The sequence below is a fragment of the Protopterus annectens genome, chromosome 7.part0 (assembly GCF_019279795.1).
Source record: "Protopterus annectens isolate FY-2018-M chromosome 7.part0, PAN1.0, whole genome shotgun sequence".
NCBI lineage: Eukaryota > Metazoa > Chordata > Ceratodontiformes > Protopteridae > Protopterus > Protopterus annectens.
In genome coordinates, this window is record NC_056739.1 from 564156938 (window position 1) to 564169421 (window position 12484).

Consider the following 12484-nt stretch of genomic DNA (forward strand, 5'->3'; position numbering starts at 1 on the left):
TCACAAGAAGGTGAGTTCCCTGTTGCAGCTTAACTTCAAGATGATCTATAATATCTAATAACTGATAAGTATCCCTCATAATCGTTGGTACCTTATTCACTATTGGTCTTAATGTTTTCTCTAAGTAAATAGAGATGTTCTCCGTAATCCATCCACCTCCATCTACAATTGGTCTGATTGGTGGTGGAGAAACATCTTTATGCATTTTCGGCAAACCTTTTATGATTGGTATCTGGGGATATTCATTAACAAAGAAGTCATATAGCTCCTTATTTATTTGATAGCACATCAATAAATCATATAATTCATCATTTATTCTTTTATAGATACTTAAAAGTTTTTCATCATTATATTGAATTATGTGTTTCGCTAATGCATTAAGTTCATTGCTTTTCTTAATATCGTACACGATTGTATATTCTTTTTTTCAACTTCCTTTTCGTAAGTGCTCTCATCTCCAAGCATTTGTGTCATTAGTAGGATATAATCTTCTGTATTAAATATTACTAAGCCACCTCCTTTATCTGCAAGTCTAATTACTATCGAGGCCTCTTTTGATAGTTTTTTTAGTGACAATCTCTCTTCGCTACTCATGTTAAAGAAAAGACATTTTCTATTCCCATTAAGAAAATAGTTATAGAAACTGCGTTCACATAATTTAATAAAACATTCTATGTGAGCAGGTAAAGGGGGAGAAAAAGTGCTTTTTCGTTTAGAACATAATAACTCATCATTTCTATTCAAATTGTCTGTCTTTTTATCATAAAAATGCAGTTTCAATGCTAACATGCAACCAAACGTTCTTAAATCAATCAATACATTCTGTAACTTACTTCCTTGTGAGGGTATAAATGTCAAGCCTTTATTTAACAGGCTGACGTCTGATTCAGATAACATAAAACTAGATAGATTAAAAAAACAAATTAATTACTGTCTCTGACGGGCGTCTCTGTTGCGTGTTCTCCCCTAAGAACTTTCGCTTCCTCCGGTCCCAGCTTCTGGATCTGTCTCTCTGTAGTATGGGTTTTCTCACCGGGTAAGGTAAAAAAGCTGTTGATGTTGTACCATACTTCGGTATGGCCCCACTGTTTTTAAAACCTGCCTTATTTCTATCTGCTTCCTGATTAGGCAAAGGAGTGGAAGCAGATGTAGAGGTTTCAGCGTGTTCTATGGTGTCCGGGGGAGTAACAAATGCTTCTTCGGAAATGTTAATTAAAGAATTGTTTTCAGAAGGTGCTGGAAAACGAGATATTCCTTCTTTAATAGTGAGCGTAGTATCAGACTGTCCTGTTGTCCTCTCTTTGCCTCTATCTCTAGTGTTGTAATTCAAATTACGCGGCCAAACAAACACATTCCCTTCTGAAAAATTGCGTTGATCTCGCTGCAATTTACGGTATTTGATTAACTGCAATTTATTACCATAGGACTCTCCTCCAGTCTCTTAATACAGGATTCAACATTAAAGGATTCCTGAATTTCTTTATTTAATTTCGTAACATTCAGTAACAGTTCTTTCTCAAGTGGCAAGAAATAATCTATTAAAAGCTGCATGTATTTACGACTCGTGTCCAAATTAATTTCTTGCCACTTTCTAAGCAGCAAGCTGTTGGCTGTCCCCATATGTAGGCATGCATAGGACTCTCATGCCTCTGGGGACTATATTGAAATGTAGGCATGCTTCTAAATGCTTACGCTGCCATACATATCTCTGCAACTTATATAAGTCATTTTCTAGTTGTTTAACAGATATGTTAAAATGTTCAATATTGGCAACATCAGTATTTGAATTCACACGATTACACACCTCCAAATCCAGAGTCAATAAAGGGTTATTATGATGTTTAGTGATGTTCATCCATCTATCATTCATTCCCCTCGATTCCGGATTATAATCCAACTCTACTGACATGTTGGCCATTCCGTGTGGTAAGGCAGTTACGTGTAAAGCAATCTCAGGAATCAAATAAACTGCCCAAACCAATACGAGTACACTTGTCAAGATCAACTGAATAAAATCGGCAAAAGCACACTAGTGTATTTACCACGGAAAAGGCAATACCAAGTACTCACAAAGTCCATTAAAATGCGAACAAATTCTTTAATCCATTTGAAGTTACAAGCAGGAAAATAAGCGCTTTCGCGTAACAACTGTACGCTTAATCAGATTCTACTCATAATACAGCTAATTCAGTTTATATAGCCAAATGCCAAATGTAATTGATGTAATTAAACAATTAGCTAAATAGTAAGCAACACCTTCCTTGTATTACATAAAAACCTCACTCACTTCAATCTCTAGCATATAAACGCACTATTTAACACATTTTTAACTTAACATCTAGCTACCTATAAAACTTACAATAAATAATGCACATCTTTAATATAAATATAAATATAAAATGAATTTACAATGTATGTCCCTAACATTCATATATATAAAACTCATTTAGAGACATATCAATTTAAGTGTGCGATAAGTTAAGTGTGCGATAAAGACAGACTTTAGGGTGATGGTGCAAGCAAGGTAAGTATGCGATAGTGACGGACCTTACGGTTAGGGTTTGGGTTAAGATTAGTGCATAGATAGTTGTGTATGTAAGGTTTAGTGTAGGTTTGTAAGGTTTTTGGTGTGCTTATGTTTATGTGTTTTTCAGAAAAGGAATTTGTTTTGTTGACTGTCGGGATTGTGGTTTGTCGGGCATGTGAACTTTCGTGTTTTTGAACTTTCGGTTTTGTGGTGTCGGTGATCTCATTGTCTGTGTTTTCGCTTGTCAGTGTTATGTAGTAAATCCATATTTATATATATATATATATATATATATATATATATATATATATATATATATATGCACACACACACACACACACACACAGACATATATATATATATATATATATATATATATATATATATATATGTGTGTGTGTGTATATATATATATATATCTATACACACACACTTACACACACAGGCATATATATATATATATATATAGATATATGGATCTACTTCAGTCGGTCAAACTTTTACAAGTTCGAATCACATATGGCTGAGACCATATGTTCGAACTCGTAAAAGTTCGAACACTGAAATAAAAACACATAAAAAAAAAAATAACTGTCTATAGCAGGGGGGCTATGCTCCCCTGCACCCCTCACACCCCCCCTTACTTAAATATACCAACTCAGAGATTACACTACAATGCAGAAATGGGAAATCTCTATTCAGTCGGATCGAACCTTTACGAGTTCAAACATATGGTCTCAATCAACTGAAGGGGACCATATATATATTTGTATACATATATAGATATATATATATATATATAGATCAACTTTTAAATATTGAAATACCAGAAAGGTTGAACAACAGAAGATCGAGACGAAAACACTGAGTCTGCAGAACCCTGAAATTTCTAAACACTGAATCTCAGAAATATTAAAAGTTGCACTGCACACATTACGTTCTTGCCTCTCCATTACTTCAGTGTAATCGTCAAAGTTTAAAGTTCAATAGTTCAAAAACAAAAAGACTGTAGTATTTTTAGTTGTGCAAACCAGATACTTGTACTATAAAATGCATAGTGTAAATGGATGAATAACTTATGTTAGTGTCTGACATTAAAACACAATGAATATATTTGCAGCACTACAACATCTCCACTATGGCTTTCAGAAACCGACTGACACATGTTTAAACAGAGCAACGAAGACACACAAGCTATGATAGCTTTAAATTTCCTTATGCCTTTATGCTTTACTTCAGGAAAACATTTTGTGCTATTTAATTTGCTCTTAAAGGTTCATATACATTTCAGACATATACAGTTCCTAAGTGTTTTAACATGGCTTACTTGTAGATAAGGTTTCTAAAGCTCCAGTAACGTTCAACGTAACATCCGCAGTACTGCTTAAATAGGTACTGCAGATATTTAAAGGGATAGTAACATATTTACGTGTCTTCCTTTTTTCAGTTTACTTGTAATGTGACTTAGGTAATACCTAACAATTTGTAGTGCCTAGTGTCTATACCCAAAAATATATGCTTTGTTCTCTAGTCTAGAGATATGGCAACCACCCCCAGCATGCACATGTATTCAGACGTTCATGCAGAGAAACACACACTCACAGACACTCAGCATATAGCAAACGCATCCCACCTGATTGCACTCAGACACACTAACCCCCCACATGCACATACACATATCACTACTCGACCTATCCCCTAACTATATAACCACCTACTTCTACCATGCAGAAAAATACATTCACAGATGTGCAGAGAGAAACACACACACACACACACACACACACACACACATACCTGAAGCCACTCACATTTCTGCATGCACGCCCACTTGATGCCACACACACATATATATACATGCACATATACACCCACCACTAGCTATCCATTAAGCTCCCCAACATTTACCTCTGACGCAGGCTCTCCCTTTGAAAGTAATGGGTGAATGATCATTTTGGCCACATTAATTAATACAGCTGGTGTGCTTGATTTACATAGCAAAGCAGTTCTGTGAATCACTTGACTGTGTAAATCACGTGCAGCAGGCATTTTTGTGGTAAGTACGTGACTCATCTTATGCTGCTCCCCCAAAAATGCCTTATTAACATTTGCTGAAAGCCAAACATAGACAGTATAGAATCACTGGATTCTCTGAATTGAGAAGAGCTAATTCTGCCAGTAAAATATCCGTGTTAGTGCTTACCTCTCACAGTAGCCCTTTCTGAATTCCAGGGATAGTTTTTAGTCATAAGCTTTCACTTATCTCATTCTCATAACACTGACTGGTAAATACAGTTACAAATGGTGTGGAACAACAAACTGTACAGTAACAATGCATTTATTGTAGAACAGAGTTCAACAAAACACATAAGATGTTATTCATCCACAGCCAAATAAATCTTTGTGTTACTTCTGTAAGGCATTGTGGGATTTATAAATAGATGCTTTCCATGTAAAGGATAGAATAGATTGGTATACTGTTTTGAAACTGATTCCATTTTGCAGTATGAGCTGAACCTTTGATGCCATATTACTTAATTTACACTAACCATCTTTGATAGATCAACCAATATCTTTAGGTTATAACCATGCCAAGAAATTTTCTTCTTTTTAGAAGACATTAAACCATGAATGGCATTAGCTCCACTTAGTTTTACACAGACCTTGTTCTTGGAAGTGGATGGGGACAAAGAGCTCTGTGCACTGTATTGATCATATGATAGTAATGAAATCACTCTATGTCACACAACTTATAAGCAAGGCTATGGCATCTAGGTCCAATGGATTCAGCCCCTATCAAACTAGTTACTGAGTACAAATTCCTCTTCAGTATATACCTAACCAAGCACACATAACAAATGGAACGTGCACAGACATTCCTCACAAAAAGCATTCAAGGTGCAAGCAAGTCTTCTGCAGATCATCTCAAAGCCTTTTCCCATGTACTGAGTCTCCAAAAGACTTTTGATCTATGTGTGGTATGCAGGGCATCCATAGATCCTTCTTGGATGGACCTTCTGCTTATCTGCATAATAAATAGTATCAGAATTACCAAATGTAAGAGTTTGAACCTTGCTTGCAACATAAAACATGTTGGAGGGACTGGTACATGTCTAAGAGAATACCCCTTCTTTGGTAGAGGCTTCCTTTCCATGTGAAGCAGAGTTCTTCCCCAAATCAATTCAAGCATTTGTAACAGTGTATGGAGAGTCAGAAATTCACCCCTAGTCTGGCACCTATGTCCCTAATGAACAGAAGCAGCCTTTAAATGCTTGTGCACGCAAGCCCTAGTATACCCTCATATACCCTTTAGAATATTCTTAAGGTCACTAAACTTGTCAGATATATTTGGGGTGCATATCTAGGGTAAAAACAGCCCCTGTGATCATTAACCTAGTATACATTTATAAACCTATGAACCTATGTATGTAGGGCGGACTTTAGAAGGATCTACATCAAGATTAAACATCTCTTTTGTCTCATTTCATCACACAGAACCCTGATAATAATCGCTTCTTAACTCTCCCCTCAAGTGAAGTGTGTTTCTTTGTAGGAAACAGACCATTTTTCTAAATGGTTGATTTCAGAAAAAAAAATTGCTATGGCAGTATTTTGGGCTGAAAGCCTATTTTTTCAAATTCTGAAATGCATTTCTAGCTGTTGCTAAGAATTTTTGTAATGTCAGTATGCCAGTAATAGCCATTTACATATTGCATATTTATGCATACAATGGCACTGTTTCCTTTAGAAGTGCAGCTGTTAAGGTTGTATGGGAATCTCCTAGACTTAACAAGCTAGCCTAATGCAAACTGGTGGCCTGGCTCTAGGTCACAAAGAGTGTCATGTTATATAGTCTGAGAATCCCTGCCATGTGAGTACTGATCTGGCATTCCTCATGCAATCAGTCAGATACAGTCTTTTTTCTTTGATTTCCATACAGAAAACACAAACATGGACCTGGGGATTTCTAAGAATTTGTGGAAAAATAAGAGCATTGTAGCCAGCTACTGCATTTCCTGTACATTATCTGCTTACACTGTGGAACTGCCAAGACAGTTACTGCATTTTCTGGACATTATCCGATTACAGTGCAGAACTGCCAGGACAACTACTGCATTTCCTGTACATTATCCACTTGCACTGCAAAACTCAAAGCCAGCTACTGCATTTCCTGTACATTATCTGCTTACATTGCAGAACTGCCAAGGCAGCTACTGCATTTGCTGTACATTATCAGCTTACACTGCAGAACAGCCATTTTTGTCTTTCACAACGGGAGCACTTTATGAGGTGTGCATATGAGTTTATTACCCAGATAACAATATTTCTAAGGCATCCAAAGTAATTGTCTGCTATGACTGAGAGAAGACAAACATCTTGTTTCCAGTCATGGTGGGCACTACCATCACATTTAGACATTGGTATTCTGAGAGATTTGATAGTGAATGGCCTTAGGCTACCTTGGCATACTCTGAACTGCACAAATTCCTTTTGTAAGTCCAACAGCCACATTTGCAAACGCTAAAGGAGCAATATTAAGTGTTTAAAATGTGAATATATACTAAGTCTGTGTTTGTGGTATACCGGCCTTTCCCCTTACTCAGAGGTATAGAGGTCTGTAGCTAGGATATGGAGAACTTCCATGTTGGTGGTGTCAAAGGCAAAGCCTCACTGCCAAAATTCTTTAATGGCATTATATCAAGTTTCGAGATTTGCTGTGTTTATTTTCCCATGCACTTTATTTTTTTTATTGTTGCAGGATTTGGAATTACATGTCTCGCAATTCCAATAGGAAGTCACGCAAAACACTCAAGTGTGCTTCCCTGAATCACACAGGATACTTTCTGCACACCAGACCTGTCTTTACTGTCGACACATGTGGAACATTGTGGAACTTTTTGAATCCCACCCAACTTTGAGAACTCAGTACAAGAAATTAACAGCATTCCATGTGTTTATATGAGAAAATACTTGTTTTTTTAAAACATTAGCAATTTTAGAATTCATATATGTTTTCAAATAATTTGAAGCAATGAATTTGAAGTATGTGCATGGGGTAAAATGGCCGTTTGTCTTCTTATTTTATTATAAATAGTCTTTTGCTTCACTCTGTGGAATCTGTTAAAGAAATGTATTTCGACATTTACATAGAGAAGGGCTGTTTTTATATTGTTTTGCAAATATTAAATGTAGATAAATTACAGGGAGGGTATACTTTATTTAGCAAGAGTTGTTTAAATAGAATTGTATTTATTGAAAGTGTGTTAACCTAGTATAGATAAAACAAAAGGCAACATTCTGTGGGAAAATAAGTCTAGTACTGTCAAGCTTAGAGATATGTAATGGCATTGTCCAGAATAATGAACTGATTCATTTTAGTTTGAAACTTCATTGCATGCATATTATGCCTTAAAGTGGTTGTTTCCAAAACAACAACTAAACATAGATACTGGGTTTGTAGTTTTTGAATTCTGTCTGTTATTGTCAGAAGTATGCATTAAAACATTTACCCATCATGTGAAGATTCATAGTAGAATGATGGTCATCAAAAATAACTGATTATACAATGACCGGCCCAAAATACTCAAAAACGAGAACACTGATTGGCCAGCCCAACCTGTTGTAAATCAGAGAGTATACTAACGTGAAAAAGTCTGGTCGCCCTGACTTTTTCTCATTAGTATATCTTGCATTTTTTTACTTTTACTTTTTTTTACTATAAAAAGAAACCGGAAGACTTAAACCAACTGTGGAAGATGGCATAGACAAAAAATAAAAGGATAATCAGGTAAGTTCTGCAAAACTTAAAAAACTTAACTGATTATCCTTTTATTTTAAATGTCTGTCCTGACTCTCTCCAAGGTAAAAAGTCTCCCGGTTTCCTTTTTGTATTAATAAAAAAAACAGAAGAAGCAACAGAGATCTTCCTTTCTCCATTGCAACAGTTGCACAGCACTGATATACTGCTTAAACATTGGGGCACAAGTCCCATACGCATGCGCAGTACATCAAAACAGCCACAGGATAGATTCAAAATGCGGAAGGGCAGTACAGAGGCATTATACAACGACATTATTTAATAAAAGTAAGTATTTTTTTCTTAAATAATGTCATTGTATAATAGCAATAACCCATGGCTGGGTGTGGGCAGTGATGGATTTACCCACAGTTGGCTTTGGTCACTCGGGCTTCCCCCTCTTGACCAAACCACACCAACCGTGAGTAAATTCAACATTACCCACACCCATCGTGGGTTATTGCTTAATTAATTAGTAAGAATAGAATGTATTTGCTACATTTAGAAGAATGGTTGTTAACTAGCGAACTTAATGGATAGTTCCATGATTCAGTTTAGCTTAAGCTGCTCTCTGTTTCAAATAAGTCAGTAATAACTTTATAAATTGAAAATTCTCAAAGACACGAGTACCAAGATGGTATTATTTTTAATAGACTTGACTGAATGAATTTAATTCACTTATATAAAATGTCTTCAGTAACATGGACAACACAAAAAAGGCTTGAACTCAGCATTGCTTGTAACCCAGTAAAAATGGGCTAAATAACGTTTATCTGAAACCTTGTATAGCCTATTTATCAAGAAAAAAATTATTTACAGAAACAGAATATGTAAGATATCTGTCTAAGCTAGCTGCAATACATGAAATATAGTTTGTCAATGAATATGCATAAGAATATAACTTGACTGTAGACACCCAATATATTTCCAAAAGAACATAACTTCTAGACAATTACACATCTACAAATAGCATCTATGGAATATGGTTTGGACCAGATAAGATGATTGTCATGTAAAAAAAATGTGGAAATATGGTAACCACATGGAAGCAAGGGACAAGGCTAGTAACTAGTGGAAATCCCCCATCATTGACCCACTTGCAAATTAGGCAAATGTTTTCATCCAATGAAATTCATCCGCTCCTTCCAAATAGGTAACTCATGTTTTCTGGACAGTTTTAACGAATGCCCAGCTTTTCTCATTGTTGTAAAAGTATATATATTTTTACCACTCACAAATTACTGTTAACATGGATAGTACTGGATTTAATGAAGTCAGTTGATGAAAACACTAATTGAGAAACGTTACTGGATAGAAAAAGCATTTTTTGAAACTTGATGATTTTTTTATTTTTTATTTTTGTTATAACTTGCTTGTTTGCTTACCAAAGGACCTGATACTATCAGGGACTCAACCATTCTTGGAGCCCTTCTTTGCTCTCAAGCTAATCTTTTTAGATTTCTGTTTCACATTTCAGTGGTTATATATTAATATTACATAAGATCTTAGTATATTTCACTGAGAACTCGTATGTTTTACTGAATATAGCCCTGTGAATGCAGTTACTTTGAACTTAATTGTATGGAACAGAAATTATAATATCATTTTTCAATCACTGTAAAGACTAGTAGTAGTAAAGTACAGATGGGCTTTGCCCCATGCAGAATACATTGGTGGAATTTTCTTTACATTACTGATTTTTAGGTAAGCTCAAAGTCAGGCTTTTCATAGAAACCCTTTGGTGTGTTGCATTTTCTGCAAATTAACATTATTTGTTCTTAATTATAGACATCTTTACTAACATTGTCATAAATACACATTTTTTCTGGAGCACCTTCATCCTATTTAGGGTTATGGGGGGTGCTGCTATCATAGAAAGTAATGGATGAAAGGTGTTGAACCAATTCTGGACAGGGTGCCAGTCCTTAATAAATTCCAGACGTAAACAATGATGAATTGTATGATTGTGGGTCCATCTCCAGATGTGAACTGTTTCATTAAAATTGAGTTTATGCAACCTTGTAAGTCGGAAGTCATTATATTATTTAAAGAATGCAAGCAGTGAAGCCCACATGCATGTTCAGATGTGTAGAGCCTCCCTCCTAGTTCATCCAGGGCTACCAGTTTTAAGTTTTTATTTTATAGTAAGGTACCACTACTATGTTAAACATGATTACTTATACCATATTCCCCCCACACAGTAATATATATACACTGTGAACACACCTTTACCAAGTTAATCTTTCAACATGTCTTTAAGATATGGATGGAAACTAGAGTCCCAGGCACCAACCTGTACAGAAATAGAAAGGATATGCAACTTCATCACAGAATGCACCCTAGCCGGGAGCCAAACCTAACAACACAGCTAGGCACTGCAAAGCAGCACTTCTCATTTACATCCCAAGAAAAGGTAGGGAAGCTAGTCCGTAAAACTGGAGAGAAGAGTTCCTCACTATTACTTGCCTTTGTAATGAAAGCAGCATAAATTCATGCTTTGAAGGTTCTGTCAGTCCTCCTCCTCCATGTAGCTCTAAATCATTTTCACTGCCAAGTTAAACAAAGGGTACCTAATAGCTTTGTTATGCATACAGATTTCTTTATGACCTTTGACATCATGCCTGCCATAAAACTGCTGGCTGAAGACAATGAGAACGTGAACTATTCTGCTGCAGTAGAAATGCAGTGGCTTTCAGAGGGTACTTCATTGGGGGATTATATACAGAGAATCTAATATTGATGCAAGTTCAAAAAAGACATAGGATGACTTGCAGACTGAGCAGAAATATATAATCTGGGATCTGATGCCAGAAATGCTGATTTGTGCACTTTAGTGAAGGGATTCCAGGAATAATACACATTCTGGAGGGAGGCTGGGGCCACAGCATATAGAGAGAATGAATGGACTATGTCAATTACTACCACTAGGCTAAACCTTGAAGTTTAATTAGACATACTTGCTTTGAGGATTGAGAAATACTTGCATGCCAAACATTGGACACACATTTAAACATTTTTGCTTGATATAAGGGACTAATAACACACACATTGTATAGCCCCGTAGGCGACACTGGTATAAAAATATTCAGCAGGTACATTCTATGCAATGATTAACTAAATTAGTACAGTGGTGAGGCAAACATTATGAGAAAAATCTTCAACAGCTTGTAGTGCACACTGGAAATGGGAAAGGGGAGAAAAGTGCACCTTCCCACATTGACCAAAGAAAGGGTGTGACTTGTAGAGCTGTAGAGCAAGGACATGATGTGGATAGACATGTTATAAGTGGCAGCTGAATGAGAGTAAATGTGATCTAACTCAAGGAAATGACTTACACGGAGAGGATGCAAAGCTTTAGAATTTATTACAAGATGGAGTAGTGAATATGTAGTCCAGGGCTCAAGGGCATATGTGACAAATTAAAGAAAGGTTGATGTAAGAAATGGGTAGTTACACAGGGGATAAATTAAACATTTGGGTATTCACTAGACCTTAGATTACCATCTGTTGACATATCTGCACATTGGTAAGAAATATGTGAAGGTTTCTGTAATTTTTTTTGTATCGATTATGTTATGCTAAACAGTGTATTTTCTCTTTGTTGTCAGCTGTTATGTGCCCTAAACCTGAAGTAAAAGATGGTCACGTGGTGTATGAGAATGGACCCGAGAACCAGTTTAATACTTCAGTTACATTTAAGTGTAATGAAGGTTTCAGAAACAGAGGCAGTTTAGCTGTAGCATGCAACAAGGACGGACACTGGGATCCTCCACTTCCTACATGTGAAGGTAAGAGCAATAACACATTTTTTTGTTTGTTGGCATGTTGTAGTTAGTTGTGTTTTATGATGCCCACTATGGGAATGAAGTAAGGAGCACTAGGGCATCCTGCTGTCATTATCCAGTCAAGAGAGAGGGTGGGAGATTTTTCTCATTTTATGCATTAGCAGTCTGTGATAGTGTCCTGACATCATACCTGTTTAGATGAACATGCGGTGGTTTCCCTGGATAACCAGACGTCTGTTATACAAATCCCTCACTTCTGTCTGGAATCCTGGCTGTCCATCATGCCTGTCACTCCTTTCATGTCTCTTGAGCTCATCAGTTTCAGTGACACAAATCCCACACCCCCAACACACACACACACAGACACACACACAC

The 12484-nt window shown here is 36.3% G+C and overlaps 1 protein-coding gene across 1 annotated transcript in view; it reads left to right on the forward strand.

Annotated features, from left to right (window-relative positions):
* The window catches only part of LOC122806055 (membrane cofactor protein-like), a 1194338-nt gene that overhangs the window by 697077 nt on the left and 484777 nt on the right, over nt 1-12484 (forward strand). The window contains exon 4 of the mRNA XM_044076296.1: nt 11933-12112. Within this exon, the coding sequence (XP_043932231.1) occupies nt 11933-12112 (180 nt within the window). The remainder of the gene's footprint in view (nt 1-11932; nt 12113-12484) is intronic.